The 17,719-nt window shown below is 43.3% G+C and overlaps 1 protein-coding gene across 4 annotated transcripts in view; it reads left to right on the top strand.

Moving 5' to 3' along the window:
* Positions 1-17,719, top strand: part of LOC125460239 (NCK-interacting protein with SH3 domain-like) — a 181,855-nt gene that overhangs the window by 133,151 nt on the left and 30,985 nt on the right. For 3 of the 4 annotated variants that reach the window (XM_048547446.2, XM_048547447.2, XM_048547448.2), the window contains 3 exons: positions 6,568-6,654; positions 15,267-15,405; positions 15,769-15,849. In XM_048547446.2, coding sequence (XP_048403403.1) covers positions 6,568-6,654; positions 15,267-15,405; positions 15,769-15,849 — 307 coding nt within the window. The remainder of the gene's footprint in view (positions 1-6,567; positions 6,655-15,266; positions 15,406-15,768; positions 15,850-17,719) is intronic. The other variant, XM_059649545.1, reaches the window with a different exon arrangement.

A 17,719-nucleotide genomic window follows, 5' to 3' on the forward strand; every position in this document is an offset into this window, starting at 1 on the left:
CTGCATACTAGTGATTCATGCATGAGGGAACACAGATCCGTCTGAGTTTCTGCCCATTTAGATAATAAGTTGCCTTTCCATTCTTCCAATCAAAACGAATAACCTCGCACTTATCCCTGTTAAACTTCACCTAACCTATCCACGTCCATTTGTAAATTTCTTATTTCTTCATTGCAACTTACCTTCAACCATCTTCAGCTGCTTCATCAGTGACCTTCCCTCTGTCACAAGGGCAGAAGTGGGGACGTTTGCCAATGATTGCACAATGTTGAGTACCATTCATGACTCCTCAGATACTGAAACAGTCCATTTTCAAATACAACAAGATCTGGACAATATCCAGACTTGGGCTGACACGTGGCAAGTGACATTTGCGCCACACAAATGCCAGGCTATGACCATCACCAATAAGAGACATGCTAACCAATTCCCCTTAACATTCAATGATGTTACCATCACTGAATCCCCCACTATCAACATCCTGGGGTTATCATTGACCAGAAACTCAACTGGACTCACCACATTAACACAGTGGCTACAAGAGTAAGCCAGAAGCTAGGAATAGCACGGTAAGCAACTCACCACCTGTCTCCTCAAAGTCTGTCCACCATCTATAAGGCACAAGTCAGGAGTGTGATGGAACACTCCCCACTTGCCTGGATGAACCCAACAACACCCAAGAAGCTTGACACCATCCAGGACAAAGCAGCCGCTTGATTGGCACCACATCCACAAACATCCACTCCCTCCATCACGTTACACAAATGAATAGGAAAAAAAACATCTATTTTAGTGTCATCTGCAAATCTGGCTGTATTACATTCTATTTCTGCATTCAAGCCATTAATATAATCATAAATTGTTGGGGCTGAGCCCTGTGGCACCACATTCAGTACATCTTACCAATCAGAAAAAGACCCGATTATCCTGACTTTCTGTTGGTTAGCAAATTCTGTATCCAAGCTCAGAAATTACCCCTATGTAGTCTTAATTATTGTATGCACCTAATCAAATGCCTTCTGGAAGTCCAGATTTTCAAGTACTACAATAATAGTCTCCATTCTCCACTTTGATTGTTAAACTTTTGAAGAACTCCAGCAAACTCGATTTACCCTTCATAAAATCATACTGACTACGAATGCATTTTGACTATGCAAAATTCCTGTTGTTTCTTCCTTCGTAATGGATTCTAACAATTACCCAATGATGTAAGTTAAACTAACCGGCCTGTAGTTTCTTACTTTCTGTCTCTGTCCTTTTTTGAATAAATATTTTTATAATTTTTTTTTCCAATCCAATGTTATACTACCCAGAGTATCTGGTCTCTGTCTTACTTCTACAAACCCTAGTACTTCCTTCATGTCTGCCACCTTACCTTTAGCAGGCAAAGCCACCTCCAACTTCTTTGCTAAATAAAAACCCTGGTTCTCAGTAGTAGGAACTGATGATGCTGGAGAATCTGGGATAACAAGGTATAGAGCTGGATGAACACAGCAGGCCAAGCAGCATCAGAGGAGTAGGAAAGCAGACACTGAAAGCTGACGAGCCCGAAATGTCAGCTTTCCTGCTCCTTGGATGCTGCTTGGCCTGCTGTGTTCATCCATCCTTGTTATCCCTGGTTCTCAGAAGTTCATTTAAGACAACTCTGCCACCTGCAGGAAATCATCTGCAATTTCCAGTGCCATTTCTCATTTGAACCTAGTAATTTCTTTACCTTTTTCACCTTCTAATGTCACACCCAAATCCTCGTTGCCTCATGGACTCATAGAGTCATATAGCACAGAAACAGACCCTTCGGCCCATCTAGTCTGCACCTACCAGACATCCCTATATGACCTAGTCCTATTTGCCAGCATTTGGCCCCACCCTTCTAAACCCTTCCTGTTCATACATTTAAAAGACAAGAATAGACATAATTGTACCAGCTCCATCACTTCCTGTGGCAGCTTGTTACAAAATAATCTCAGATGAGCTCCAGATAGCATGTTACAACCCGCTTAAGAAAATGTGCTGAATCTTGAGCCCCGCTACTCCCAGGTTTCCCCAAAAGTTAATAGGACATAGAACATAGAACAGTACAGCACAGAACAGGCCCTTCAGCCCACAATGTTGTGCCGACCATTGATCCTCATGTATGCACCCTCAAATTTCTGTGACCATATGCATGTCCAGCAGTCTCTTAAATGACCCCAGTGACCTTGCTTCCACAACTGCTGCTGGCAACGCATTCCATGCTCTCACAACTCTCTGTGTAAAGAACCCGCCTCTGACATCCCCTCTATACTTACCTCCAACCAGCTTAAAACTATGACCCCTCGTGCTAGCCATTTCTGCCCTGGGAAATAGTCTCTGGCTATCAACTCTATCTATGCCTCTCATTATCTTGTATACCTCAATTAGGTCCCCTCTCCTCCTCCTTTTCTCCAATGAAAAAAGTCCGAGCTCAGACAACCTCTCTTCATAAGATAAGCCCTCCAGTCCAGGCAGCATCCTGGTAAACCTCCTCTGAACCCTCTCCAAAGCATCCACATCTTTCCTATAATAGGGCGCCCAGAACTGGACGCAGTATTCCAAGTGCAGCCTCACCAAAGTTTTATAGAGCTGCAACAAGATCTCACGACTCTTAAACTCAATCCCCCTGTTAATGAAAGCCAAAACACCATATGCTTTCTTAACAACCCTGTCCACCAATGATTTTAAGCAAAGTGCAAAAAGTTCTAATATAAGTGTCTGATGGAATCAAATGAACAGAAAACACTGGCCAGGTTCCTGTATTTAACAAGAACTACTATTTATTAGAACTAAGCATTTCTAATTGCAGGTAAGTAGTAATGAGCTATCAACATTTAGATCTAACCCCCATTTTTAAAACCCTGACACACACAAACAGCCAGGTACAGACAAGCAAGAAAACATTGGTTTTACGGGTGAAGGGGAAAAAATCTGGGAGAAATAGTACAATAGCACCAGTCCACAGGCCGCCTAAGATGTTCCTTTTGTTTGCCAGAATATTCTGTTCATCAGTCTTTCTTCACAGGAGGCACAGGGTGATTGGTATGCTACCTACAAAATCTCTTAGTTACTGGTCAAAGGTAACAGCTTACAGCAGCTAGTGGGAGAAAACAAAAACTGGTTTTCTTAAGGCTTCAGGTAATTTTTTTTAACTGGGGAGGGAGTGAGAGACGCACACAACCAGCTCATCAGCAGTTCATCTATTTCACTCACTCAGCTACCCAAGAACCAGAAAGCTGTCTGCTGACCTTTGCATATGCAATTGGTCAAAATTACAATTCCAATCAGCTACTTGTTGGCAGTGAAAAAAACACTCTGCCCACACACACATGCACGCGCAAACACACACACCAGTGCTGTGCTGTGCTGTGCTGTCTGCAAACAGCTTCTTGCACTCGTTGAACAAAGCTGCAGTGTAAGCACTTTTACACAGAGAGTTCCAGGAACTTGGTCTTTCAAGTGCAGCAATTCCTTCCACAATCCTCGGTTTTGAAACCGACTTTCTTCCAATTTTGTCCACAATTAAAAATACGAAAAATAAAATGTTATGGTCTTTACAGGTTACCAATGTGAGGATTCACCACCTTGTACAATATAGAATGTTCAACTGCACTGGAGCAACATACCCTCTCTTTTCTTGTAGTGTACTGTCAATTTATTTATCTCGATGGTTTGTATAGCTTCACAAAAGTACTAACTAACTAAAAAGGACAGGCTTGTGCGTAGTTTGTCTGGCAACATCCAGGCTAATGTGCAGCTTGGAGGGAGCAGTGAAAATGAAGGTATAGAGAGTTACGTATCCAAGTTTGCAGATGATACTTTGGAGCATATCAAGCTGTGAGCTCACAACCAGGAGGTTACCAAGAGGGACATCGTTTACCAACTCGTTTAATCTGTGGCAGCTGGAGATCACTGGGGGAACTGTTAAGTTTGGACTTGGGAAAAGAAATACTCTTATTATCTTAATGATGCAACAAGAAACAATGGAGAAGCAATAGCATATGCATAGGTCAGGAGAAAACTGTTGCATAAGATTCCTAATACATGGTAGAGGAGGTTGAATGTAATGGTGAGGCGATGAAGCTTTTGTTATACAGTGCAGGGATCAGCCCCTATCTGTACTATTCCAAATAGTTTTTAGACAGCACGTTACAGAAACAGTTTATTGGCCTAGGTTGCAGTTCAAATCCAGCAGAATAATATCATGAAGTAATGTGTTACATCATGAGGGCAAGTTGAAGAAACCTGGTTTGTACTGTTTCTGTTTAGATTAGAAGGTGATCTAATCAAAATAAGAGGATTCATAGAACATAGAACATAAAACTGTACAACACTACGACAGGCCCTTCGGACCTCAATGTTGTGCCAAACATGACGCCAAATTAAACTAACCCCTTCTGCCTTCCCTTGGTCTATATCCCTACATCCCTTGTATATTAATGTGCTTACTTAAAAGTCTCAAATGTCCCTATCATATCTGCCTCCACCACCACCCCTGGCAGCATGTTCAGAACTCCTACCGCTCTGTAAAAAAAAACTTGCCCCTCACGTCTCCCTTGAACTTCACCCCTCTCACCTTAAGTGCATGGTCCCCATTCCCCCCCCCCCCTCACCCAAAAAAAGGAGTTTCAGACATTTCAACTCTGGGAAAAAGATTCTGACTGTCAACCCTAAATATGCATCTCATAATTTTATAGACTTCTATCAAGTCTCCCCTCAGCCCTAGCTACTCCAGAGAAAACAACCCGAGTTTTTCTAGCCTCTCCTTACAGTTCATACCCTCTAATCCAGGCAGCATCTTAGTAAACCTCTTCAACAGCCTCTCCAAAGCCTCCATATCCTTCCTGTAATGTAATGACCAGAATTGAATGCAGTACTTTAATGTGGCCTCACTAAAGTCTTATAAAGTTGCAACATGATATCCTGACTGTGGTATTCAGTTCACCAACCAATAAAGACAAGCATGCCATATGCTTTCTTTAACGCCCTATCTACCTGTGTAGCCACTTTCAGGGACCAATGGACTTGGACCCCTAGACCCCTCTCTATATCAGTAAGATAGTTACAGAGAAGCACTGATCCCCAATACAGCAATTCAGCACAAGATATAGGAGTCTTGAAATTTGAACTGGAATCATTGGGAGTGAAATCAGAAAGTGGGAAGCAGTGGAAATCTGGAACTTTTTCCCAAAAATGGCGGTGAATGCTGGAGGACAGTTCAAATGTTCAAGACTCTGATTAATAAGTTTTCTTTGTTCGTTTAAGAGGTCAAGAAATCTGTTGCGAACATGGGGCAATAATGTGGAGCTGCAGATGATCTGGAATCTAAGGGCCTGTAGGACCAACCTGTCAAATGATGAAAAAACAATCATCTTAATCCTGTGCAAAGCCCCAGCTGCTTGATTACAGCCTCTGTGCTCTCTGAGAGGGAGAGAACACAATCCTAATGATACGAATGAAATGTTCCAATGTGATGCCAGCTGATGAAACTCCGAAGCAGCAACCTCACCAGGGAGCCAGGTCTTCTCCAAATTTGATAGAGTGTGGGCTTGTAGCTTCAGCAGTTACCTGCACAGAGTCACTGTGAAGCCAACAACAGAACATAGAACATTACAGCACAGTACAGGCCCTTCGGCCCTCGATGTTGTGCCGACCTGTCATACAAACTCAAGCCTATCTAACCTACACTGTTCCATGTACATCCATATGCTTGTCCAATGACGACTTAAATGTACCTAAAGTTGGCGAATCTACTACCGTTGCAGGCAAAGCGTTCCATACCCTTAGTACTCTCTGAGTAAAGAAACTACCTCTGACATCTGTCCTATATCTTTCACCCCTCAATTTAAAGCTATGCCCCCTCGTGCTCGCCGTCACCATCCTAGGAAAAAGGCTCTCCCTATCCACCCTATCTAACCCTCTATCTAACCGAGAAGCAGAGAGAGCTATCATAGAAACTGGTGGCTGATGTATTGCTTTGGAAAACACACACACAGCACAGCCAATTTAAACTCGGTCTCCTCTGAGACTTTGCAGCCTGCTCAATTCCAGCAGTGTGTTTTTTATTGCCTGATTCGCAAATCCCTCAGCCCTTTTTATGACTGACAGGTAAAAGGCGGCACGGTGGCTCAGTGGTTAGCACTGCAGCCTCACAGCACCAGGGACCCGGGTTCAATTCCCGCCTCAGGCAACTGTCTTTGTGGAGTTTGCACATTTTCCCCGTGCCTCTGTGGGTTTTCTCTGGGTGCTCCGGTTTCCTCCCACAGTCCAAAGATGTGCCGGTTAGGTGGATTGACCATGCTAAATTGCCCGTAGTGTTCAGGGGTGTGTGGGTTATAGGGGGATGGGTCTGGGTGGGATGCTTCAAGCGCTGGTGTGGACTTGTTGGGCCAAAGGGCCTGTTTCCACACTGTAGGGAATTTAATCTAATCTATAAAACAGTGGGTTTCATAAGCAGGAATGGTGAATTCTAGTCAGTACAGGGGATCTGTGCTGGATCCTGGAGAGAACTCTGTCCATCAGCAGCCACTCTCACTGTTTCTTTTGCTTCCTCAGACTGATGCAGATCCAGAAGTCTGTAAGAGGATGACGAAGAGGAATGGTTTTGAACCAATTCTTTCACTAATTGCATACTATCAGATGGTAAGGATACTGAGCATCATGTTAAGAGTGTGCATGATGAGCCAGAGAGGGATATCACGACACTTTCCAGTATATGTTGTTTTCACTTTATAAGTAATTATTTCTGATTTCTCACTGCTTTACCTCAAAACTGAGGCCCGAGAGTAAATACAAATGGTGCTGCCCCATTGCCAGTGTGATTGGAGAGTTGGGATGGGGGGTGGTGAGGAGTGTGTTCCTAATGATTGCTGATGCTGGAAGATTTAGGTATCAATTGCTGTAGAATTATACCAGCCCTGCTTTGATGTTTAGTATCAGATTTTTACTCTAGTTGGAGGCAATCCAGACCTTCCTTCAGCTGAATTAAGGTGCCTCTCGTATAATCCCATAGCTCTGTTACTTCCCACTCACTAAACATGTTTCCTTGATTTTCCCCACAGACTCTTTTCTCAGACCCTCTTTCATCCTGTTATGAAGGAGTGGTCAAATGCCTCTGATAATTAAAACTGAAACACTGGGAGAAGCTCACCTCATTTTTAATCTGTTAAAGGAAATGTGAAAAGTGGTACAATCTGCCTCTCACCCCCAATCTGTTATGAAGGAAACGTTACATGAAAGAAATCCCTGACACTCACTTTATGAGCACCAAGTAACAGTTTATTTGTCTAACTCTAACAGTGAACAAATTAACAGAACTGCTAACAAACCAAACAATTTCCCCCTTTAACTGCTGACTATTACCAAATAAGACAAAATTCTAATGGCATGCTGTTCCAATAAATACAAGTCTCACTTACATAAACCAAATTAATTTAAAAAATTAAAACTTAATCTTTTGAAATTACTGTCAGGATAAGTCTTCTGGAATGTTCTTTGCCTTCTCCAATGTCCCTAAGTCAAAAACATCTTCCTTTATCGAATTCGTGTGTCATGAGTATTAGCTAAAGGTGCTGTAGTATCTTTAATTAGCTGGTACTTACTCTGAGAGCTTAGAGATTTCAATGAGAGTCAGTGAGTTTGGCAGTTCACTGTCACACCGATTTTCAAATGGCTTCTTCTTTTATAACCTTGATGACCTATCAATTTCTTATAATAAGATTGGTCCTATGTAGTCAAAACCATCAGATTTGAATTTAATTGGGCTTTGGTATGTAGTGCCTGTTTTAAATTAATTGGCTGAATTCAAAAACCTGTTGTCTTGGTAACAATGCTGCTTTCCCTGCTAACAATATAACCTTTTAATACAATGTTCTAATTTCAAGAACTCTGTGCATCTACTGCTGCCTGTAGACATTTTTTAATCTAAAAAACACATTTTTTCAAGGGAGCACGCACTCTTTTACAAACGTCAAATCCTAATATCCTGCCTTCTGATCCACAAGTACTTTACCAACTTTGCAACGCACCTTTACCAATAACTAATTGCAACCTTCTAACTCAGGATGGGATTATTTGAGCGGTGTGTTATAAATACATAAGAAAATCAGAAGCACCAGAATGGGAGTTTCTTATCCTCAAAGGCACAGAGGTCTTTGACTGCTGCCAGCATGTACAGCGTGTGTTGCCTGTCCACAGAGGTATGATTGAACTATGTCGCACAAGAGTAACATCATAGAAGCTGCAGTAGAGCTCTCAGCTTTCATTTTTTTATCACCAGTTGCAAAGATTTGTTGATCCTGTTTAGAAAATAGTCAGAATCACCTTGTTTCATCACTGAAGGGTAAGAGTCGCCGAGTGTCACTCCACTTCTTTCACTGAAATCATGTAGGCTGAGAAAATGCCCATTTCTTACTTCCTTTAGGCCAAGGGTTATGTATCACTGTCGGCAAATAACACAAACTTTTAGATACTGATTGCATTTGTACAAATTGCGTTACATCGTTTTATCAATAATACAAACTCTTAGGAACAATTCACAAATGTCTTAACCTCTGCCATGGATACAAAGCAATTAAGAACTGACACTCATAGTGACACCCAGCAGACGATGTCTTTCTAACATGCAGAATACTCAATCTCACCAAAATGGTTAATGGATCAAAGCAGTTATTAAGCTAAAACGTCAATAAAATGCATGCTTAAAGATAAAATGCTGTACTAAGTTCTAGCTGCTGTGAGTTCATGAATCTCTTTCAGTTTAACTGAAGGTAAATCTTCAAATTGGACTATTCAGAAAATAGCTGAGGCAAATTCTAAGATGTTACTTCAAACTGACAGAGAAACCCTGACAATGAAACCTTGCTAATATTCTCAAAATCATAGGCTCATTTATCATACTTTCCTTATGTTTTTCCACAAAAATGATCATGTTGCAGATATGATCAAATTGCATGTTAACCTCTGAGCTTTTACATTGTTCACCAGTTGTGGCATAATAGTCAATGTTCTCGGTGTACAGTGTAATTCTTCCACCCCTCTGTCTCTCGTCTGATGCTTACTGTGAAATTTGTGGCTTTGATTTTCTTTGTGCGTAATATTTGTCGCTTGTTTTTACTGTTCATGTCCACCTCCATCAAATCATCCCTCAAAGCCTTCAATTTATGAAGATGCATCTGTGGCAGCTCTTGTTTTCCACCACATGCTTTTGAGAAATGAGATGAGAGGGTCAAAGCTACATAGGTGTTGCATCATTACCATTTCCACTAATGATCACCTTGTTGCTTTCATATGTGAGATAACAAGGTGTAGAGCTGGCCAAGCAGCATCAGAGGAGCAGGAAGGTTGACATTTTAGGCCTAGACCCTTTTTTGGAAATGGACTTTCATATGTGATTCCTCTTTTGGTAACCCTGAAATTACATTTGCTGCCTTAGTTTTAATCATTTGTTTCTTGTGCGTTTTTATGCCCAGGCACAGTTAGGGAGAAGTCAGATAATTCAATAGGTAAGTGGTGAAGAGCAAGACAAATAGCAGGGGTAATGTTGAGGTAGATTGAAGAAGGGTAGAGCAGGGAAGAATCTCAGTGGTCAATAATGATCCAGCCATTGAATCCCTACAGTGTGAAAGCAGACCATTCAGCCCATTAAGTCCACGCCACCCATCTGAAGAGCAATCCACCCAGACCCACCCCCCTTACCCTGTCGCTATAACTCTGCATTTCCCATGACTAATGCACCTACCCTGCACATCCCTGGAACACGGGAAATTTAGCATGGCCAATCCATCCTTGGATTGTGGGAGGAAACCAGAGCACCCGGAGGGAACCCACGCAAACACAGGGAAAATGTGCAAACTCCACACAGGCAAAGGTCCAAAAATGGAATTGAACCCGTGTCCCTGGCGCTGTGAGGCAGCAGTGCTAACCACTGTGCCACCCTTAATAGTGATCCAGCCATCTTCCTTGTCCTCCTCCTACCACCATCCAATTAACAGTCCCCATCACGACATGGGAGAGGTGGTGACATGGTGCAGAGTAGTAGGAATTCATGGATCCAGCATAATGTTCTGGAGACATGGGTTCAAATCCCACCATGACAGATTGAGTCATAGTCATACAGCACAAAAACAGACCCTTCGGCCCAGCTCACCCACGCTACCAGGTTTCCCAAACTGAAATAGTCCCACTTCCCTGCATTTGGCCCCTATCCTTCTAAACTTTTCCTTACCCATATGTGTGTCCAAATGCCTTTCAAATCTTATGAATATATCCGCATCTACCACTCCCTCTAGGAGTTTATCCCTCACACTTAACCACCCTCTGTGTAAAAATGTTGCCCGCCAGGTTCCTTTTGAAACTTTTCTCCTCTCGCCTTAAAAATATACCCTCTAGCTTTGGACTAACCATCCTTGTGAAAGTGCCTTCACTTTTCACTTTATCCATGCCCCGCATGATTTTATAGACTTCTAAAAGGTCACCCCCTCAACCTCCCACACTCCGGGGGCGGAAAAAGTTCCCGTATATCCAGCTTCTTCTTGTAACTGAAACCCTCCGGCCCCAGTAACATCATTGTAAATCTTTTCAGTATCCTTTCCAATTTAATAATATCCTTCTTATAAGCGGGGCGACTCCAGAACTTTACGTGCAACTCCAAAAGTGGCATCATCAATGTCCCATACAGCCACTGGAGACATTTGAATTTGAAACGTTCTGGAATAAAAAGCTAGACTAATGGTGACCACATAACCACTGTCAATCATCATAAAAACCCATTGATTCACCAGCTTCCGAGGGAAGGAAATCTGCTTCCTTACACAGTCTGATCTACATGCAACTCACAGGAATAGGGTTGACTTTTAAGTGCCCTCTGGGTGGTTTGGAATTGGGAATAAATGCTGGCCTATGCAGCAATGCCTACATCCCATGAATAAATAAAAGAAACACTCTACTCTTGCTCAGGTGAGTGCCAACAATGGACTCCTTTCAATGTCACTTACTCTTCCAATAAACTTTGACTGAAACAATTAAGAATGCCAGAGGAATCTTGGGATGCATTCGTTAGAACCCAGTTTAGCTCCAATAGTGTCCTTAGTCACTCTTCCCTGCTGCTTTTCATTATCTGTACTCCCTTGTTTACAGCTATGTCTGGGATGTATTCTCTCATGAAGACCAAAGCAAGACACCTGTTAATACATCTGCTATCTCCTTATTTTAATATATTAGTAATTCCCCAGCACACTTTATTGATTCCTTTTATAAATATTTAGAAAACTTTCACTATCCCATTTCATGCAGTCATAGAGGTGTATGGCATAGACAGAAAAAGGCCCTTTTGGCCCATTACATCCCTCTCAGTCAAAAACAACCACCTACCTAATCAAATCCCATTTTCCAGCACTTGGCTCATAGCCCTGTATGCCTAGACATCACAACTGCACATTGAAATGCTTTTTCAATGTTATGAGGATTTTTGCCTCTAACACCCTTGCAGTCTGAGAGTTCCAGATTCCCACCACCCTCTGGGTGAAAACGTTTTTTCCTCATGTCTCCTCTAAACCTCCTGCCCCTCACCTGAAATCTGAGCCCCCTAGTCATTGATCCCTGCATCAAGGGGAAAAGTTTCTTCCTGTATGTGCCCCTCATCATTTTACACATCTCAATCTGTCCCCTCTTAATTTCCTCTGCTCTTATGAAAGCATCCCCAGTATGCCCAATTTCTCTTTGTAACTGAAACACTCCAGCCCAGTCAGCATCCTGGTAAATCTCCCCTCCCCTCCGCGGTGCTGTCACATCCCTCCTGTAATGTGCATCCCACAGCTGCATACGATGCTCTAGCTGTAGCCTAACTAACATTTTATACAGTTCCAGCATCACCTCCCTGCTGTTAACTCTGTGCCTCGGACGATAAAGGCAAGTATACCATTTGCCTTCTAAACCACTGTATCTACCTGCCCTGATATCTTAAGGGACCAGTGTAGATGCACATCAAGGACCCTCTGGTCCTCACTGTTTCCCAGAGTCCTACAGTTCACCATGTAATCCCTTAGCCTGTTTGTCTTCTCTATGTGCAGCACCTCACACTTATCCAGACTGACTTCCACTTGCCACTGATTAATTCTTCTGTATCCTCTTGTAGTCTAAGGTTATCCTCTTCACTGTTTACCATCCACCAATTTTCACATTATCTGCAAACTTACCAATCAGCCCTCCTCCATTCCAGTCTAAATCTGTTATATACACCACAAACAGCAAGGGTCCCAGCACTGACTCCTTCGGAACCATGAATCTTTAACATATGAAGAGTTTGAGTTAATTTTGTTTGTTGCTGTAATTTCTGTAGTTTTTCTTTTAACAGAAATTTGAGGAGCTGGTCCAAACGGTCCCTCCAGCTTGCTGCAGTGCAGTGGTTTGCCTTGCCCTGGAATAATGAAACTGGAGTGATTACTCTGGTGTGTCGTCAACATTTCTCCTGATGCTGTGTCTCAGTAGCCCTTTATCTTGCCTTTTTGCAGGAGCCTAACTCTTCCCTCAGCTCATGAATTCCTCAGCTTCTCCTTCACCTGCTTGGCTTCTCATTTTTCACCTCTGGTTACTGCAAAATTTCTGTCTTTTGTGTCAAAGCAACTTTTACACTTCTGACTCGTGTAAAATCCATTTCGAAGAACATTCGAGCTCTTTTTCAAATTTCTGTTGGTCAAAGTGACATTTCCTGACAGTGGTTCCCTTCCCTTCTGATGCTGATGTCAGTATGGCCCAAGAGTATGCATAGTGAATCACTGTTAAGTGCTTGAGAGAGGGTAAAACATTGATCTGTCAGCTGTAAATGTACCTAATTTACTGGCCAAAGAGGTAACTCGAGGTGTCCCATAAATATCTGCAGTGTGCCTCAGCTATTTACCATAACTTGTAAAATGCAATAGGGGACTATATATTTAAGTTCAGTGATGTCCCAGAGGTTTGGGATTTAATGTGGACCGGAGCATCCAAATGATGGACATGTTGACACATTAAACAAAAAAATGTTAAGTTTTTTAAAATTAATAAATTTTAAAAGTTTTCTTTTGCAAACAAAGGGGTAGTGTGAGGAAGAACTTTCCCACCGCAGTGATTAATTGGGTCTGAAATGCACCGCCTGGCAGGTTCAGCAGAGGCATTCAAGGAGACTTTGGATGGTTTTCAGTTAGTAAAAGTGTGTTAGGGATGGACAGAAAGCAGAAGGTTTGCTCTCGATGATAGAGCTAGTGCAGGCAAAATGGTCTGCTTCTGCCTGGTAACAATTCTGTGGGCAAATGGACACTGGTTCAGTGCAAGGATAAATTTGTTTTGCTTGATTGCTGAGAAAAAGTTAGGAAGACTGAAGTTCCAAAGTTAATTAGATGCCTGTGTCCAGAGATCGCTATGACTGTGGTGGTCAGGCATAAGAATTAGTGGATGGCTTAGCTTTCTGTTGGGAGGATTAGAATACAACAGGAAGGACGTTTTGCTGTAGTTATGCAAAGCACTGGTTAAACCATATTGGACATGTGTGTACAGTGTAGATCCTGCACTTTAGGATGTATTGGCCTTGCAGGGAGTGCAGCATAGGTTCACCAGAATAGTCCCCAGGATTAGATTGTGAGGAGAGATTAGACAAATCAGCCTTGTATCACCTTGGATATAGAAGAGGTTGATATTGGTGGGTGTTTTTTTTATTTTGAAGAAGGCTGACAGAGAATGGCAAATTGCAGCCAAGGGACCGTAACATTAAACATAGATCAGAGGAGATATTAAGAAGCATTTCTTTGCACAAAGGATAACATAAATGTGACCTGTCTCCCACAGAAAGTGACAGACACCAGCTTAATTATATCTAAGATCCAACTAGGCAGTGAGGAGCCTCTGTGTGGGTGGAATGAATCATTCGATGAATGATGAGACTGACTTGGGGTGGGGGGAGTGCTGGGGTTGGGGTCTGAATCACTCTCCAGTACTCCTCATTTCATTTTATAGAGGCAGAGATTACAGTGCTAGAAGAGAGCTATTCAGCCCAGCAAATCTTTGCTAGCTCTCTCTCTTGAGAGAGCAAGAGAGAGCAATGCTCACCATCTGTCTTCCCCATGTATTGTTCCTGATAAAGCAAGACTTTGGTAGTTCAGGTTCCACCTTGGAAACAGGCTGTCTCTGAGAACCAGTTCTTTGGAGATTGCAAGACAACAAAGTGTGAAGCTGGATGAACACAGCAGGCCAAGCAGCATCTCAGGAGCACAAAAGCTGACATTTCAGGCCCAGACCCTTCATCGGAGAGGGTTCTGTGTGCTCCTGAGATGCTGCTTGGCCTGCTGTGTTCATCCAGCTTCACACTTTGTTATCTTGGATTCTCCAGCATCTGCAGTTCCCATTATCTCTTTGGAGAGTGCTGTTTTGTTTACATTAACCCTTTCTGTTTTCTACTGTGCAGCTGCACCACATTTCCATGACACCCCCCGGGACATGTCGGGATTTTAACTACAAACGCACGTAGTCTTATTTCCTAGCTTCCACTACTCCCAGGCTTTATAACTGAAATCTGAAGCCCTGCTCCAGCATTGTTTCAAAAGTTTCACCTTGACACCGCCAGTCTACCTGTCAGTACGTAACTCTGTGTGTGGTGCAGGAGACCAGATGACAAGAACTGGTTGGTGGGAGGCCAGGGGTGGGTGCCACTGTTAAGGATTGAAAGTCCAGGGGCAGCACTGCTGCTGCTGACTCCAAGCAGAGTGTTGGGTGTTGCATTAGCCCAATGCACATCTCTGGTCTGTTATAAAACTCGTCACAATCTAACCCTTGAGCCCTTGGACTGTTCTGGTGAGCCTACACTGCACTCCCTCCAAGAGACTGAAAGCTTTGAACCATTTCTAAAGAGAAAAGATACCAAAGTTCCATTAGTATTGTTGTTCTGAAGTGCGTACTGCGATGGGGACTTTAACTCAAGCCGTGGTGCACTGACAGTACTGAAATCTTAGATAGCAAGGTGTAGAGCTGGGTGAACACAGCAGGCCAGGCAGTATCAGAGGATCAGGAAAGCTGATATTTCGGGTCTGGACCCTTCTTCAGCTTTCCTGCTCCTCTGATGCTGCCTGGCCTGCTTTGTCCATCCAGCTCTACACCTGGTTATCTCAGATTCTCCAGAAGTTCCTAGTGTCTCTCATACTAAAGTCTTTGTGGGTTTACGTGCTATGACTGAATACTGCTGGTTTCAGGTGTGCTGTGCGACTCACTGTTGTCCTGTTCCATGCCAGGAGCATCGTGTCACATTACGCCTGTTCTTGTTGAAGTGCTTTGGAGCCATGTGTAACCTGGATGCAGCAATCATCTCCACCTTGGCTAACTCAGTGCTGCCAATGGAACTGGCACGAGACATGCAAACTGACACCAAAGGTAGGCAGGAAACAGTGTCAGAATCTCATCAACCTACAACAACAAAGAATTGAGTGCTTGAAATGCAACACATTGTTTTCCACAGATTTAATAGTAAGTTTGAGGATTTTTTGAGATCAATGCTTATGTAGAACAGTGTTCATTATACAGGCAGGTATAGTGCAGCACTAGTTGTACAGTACCACTCGCATTATGTTCTTTGTTCAGATTAATGGATTTGGTAAGTTTCACCATTAAGTCCACAAAGGCTAGCCCCCTATACTTGGTTTAGTCCTCTTATGGTCAGCAACACCAGATTTCAAATCTAATGATTGGAGTTCACCAGAACTGATGATGGTATTTGTTGTGTTTCTTCTCCCTCAGAACACCAGAAGTTGTGTTACTCCGCATTGCTGCTCACCATGATCTTTTCAATGGGTGAACCATTGCCCTATCATCACTACGGTATGTATAAACCTGCAGAGCATGCCTTAATCCTGTAGGAGCAAATTACTGCAGATGCTGAAATCTGTTCTGAAAACAACAAATGCTGGAGATCACAGTGAGTCAGGCAGCGTCCACGGACAGAGAGCAAGCTAATGTTTCAAGTCTAGTGACTCTTCATCAGAGCAGATGTGAAGTGTGGACGCGGCAGTATTTATGCAATTGTTGGGGGTTGGGGTGAGGAAAGATGATAGTTCAGATTAAGTGATTGGAATATGAGAATGGCAGAACAGCTGCCAGACCTGAAAGAACAGAGTGTCCCACTGGGAGTGGCGAGATGACATGACTGAGAATGCAACAAGTAAAGCTAAAGTAAAGGGAAGAAATGGGATTTGGTTCACAATTTGCAAGTGTTGAATGTTGTAAATAGCCTAGTCTGGAGGTGAGATATTGTTCCTCTAGTTTGCACTGTGATTCACTGCCATTTACCTAATTCTGTGCTGTCGACCTTTATGACTCTATGATCTAGAGCAAGATTCAAGTTGAAAGGAAAAGACCAAAGGTCCAGTGAAGAATGTTTTGAACTCAAAGCAAGCGGCCAACCTTCCTTTTGGGAGTGTAAACTGGATGGAACGGGGTTTCACCATGTTATGGTGGAGATTTTGAGTGTTAGGTTGGTCAGCCTGCTGGTTGCCATGGCAGCTCCAGGCCTGGCAGGAAGCCACCCAGCACTGTCCCCATCCCCACACTGACAGGAGTGAGTGACCCCAGCCTTGCACCTTCCTGATCACTTCTCATCATAGCCACTTCCTTCGGCATCTATGCCATCATGTGACCAAGACCATGATGGCTGCCCTGGACGAGACTGGGAGGGAATAGCAGGACTGGGGTGTGCTCCTCACATCTACATGCTCCACAACAGAGCCTCCTCTTTTCAAACTATGCGCTCCATGAACTGTGAACCTTTAACGTTGCTGGGTGCTTTCCCTGGGTCAGACTTTCATCCTTGAGGCAGGTTATGGGAGGGAGCAAATCTTGAGAGTTTGTGTACCTGCCTTTGGGAATGCTGACTACAAGAAGTGCAGCTTCCGATGCTGAAAGGTGACTAGGGTCTGCAGGTTTTGGAAAGAGTTCACAACTAGATGCAGCCTGTTTCTAAAACTTCGCTTGTTGCTGAGGGACTGCGCACACCTCTCTTCAATTTCCGTCTGTCTTTCTGCTTTGTCTTCCCACTATCTCTCCTCCCCCTCCCCCCCACCTGCCTATTCTCTCTTGTCCACCCCCCAACCTCTCAACACCCTCCCCCGCCCAACCTCTGTACCACTGTTACTTGTGTAAAGTCTGCTCTGTGCTCTTTTTACAATGAGGAGCTGGGAGCTTAGCATCCAAACAAGCTCAGATTCAATAAGGTTATGGTTAGATTATGTGACTTTGAGGGGGTGATGGACGGGCAGGAGCGTGAGGGGGCGATGGACGGACAGGAATGTGAGGGGCGATGGTCAGACAGGAATGTTCTATTAAGGAGGAAGGACAAGGTTGGTAAGGTATGGGGACCCTTGTCAAATGAGGATGGTTACGAATTTAGTCAGAAACGGATAATGAAGCATTTGTAAAGTTTAGGAAGAAAAAAATCAGACAGGGCCCATGAGGAATATAAAGAAGGCCGGAAAGTCCTCAAGCAGGGAATTAGGAGAGTAAGATGGTGCCATAAAATGATCTTGGCAAGTAGGGTTAAAGAGAATCCCAAGGCATTCCATACATACATTAAAAACAAGAGGATATTGAGGGAAAAGGTAGGACCGTTCAAGGGTAAAGCAGAGAACTTGTGCTTAGAGGCACAAAATGTAGGTGAGATTCTAAATGAGTATTTTACATCAGTATTCGCCGGGGA

This window comes from Stegostoma tigrinum, chromosome 11 (genome assembly GCF_030684315.1).
Source record: "Stegostoma tigrinum isolate sSteTig4 chromosome 11, sSteTig4.hap1, whole genome shotgun sequence".
In the NCBI taxonomy this organism is placed as follows: Eukaryota; Metazoa; Chordata; class Chondrichthyes; order Orectolobiformes; family Stegostomatidae; genus Stegostoma; species Stegostoma tigrinum.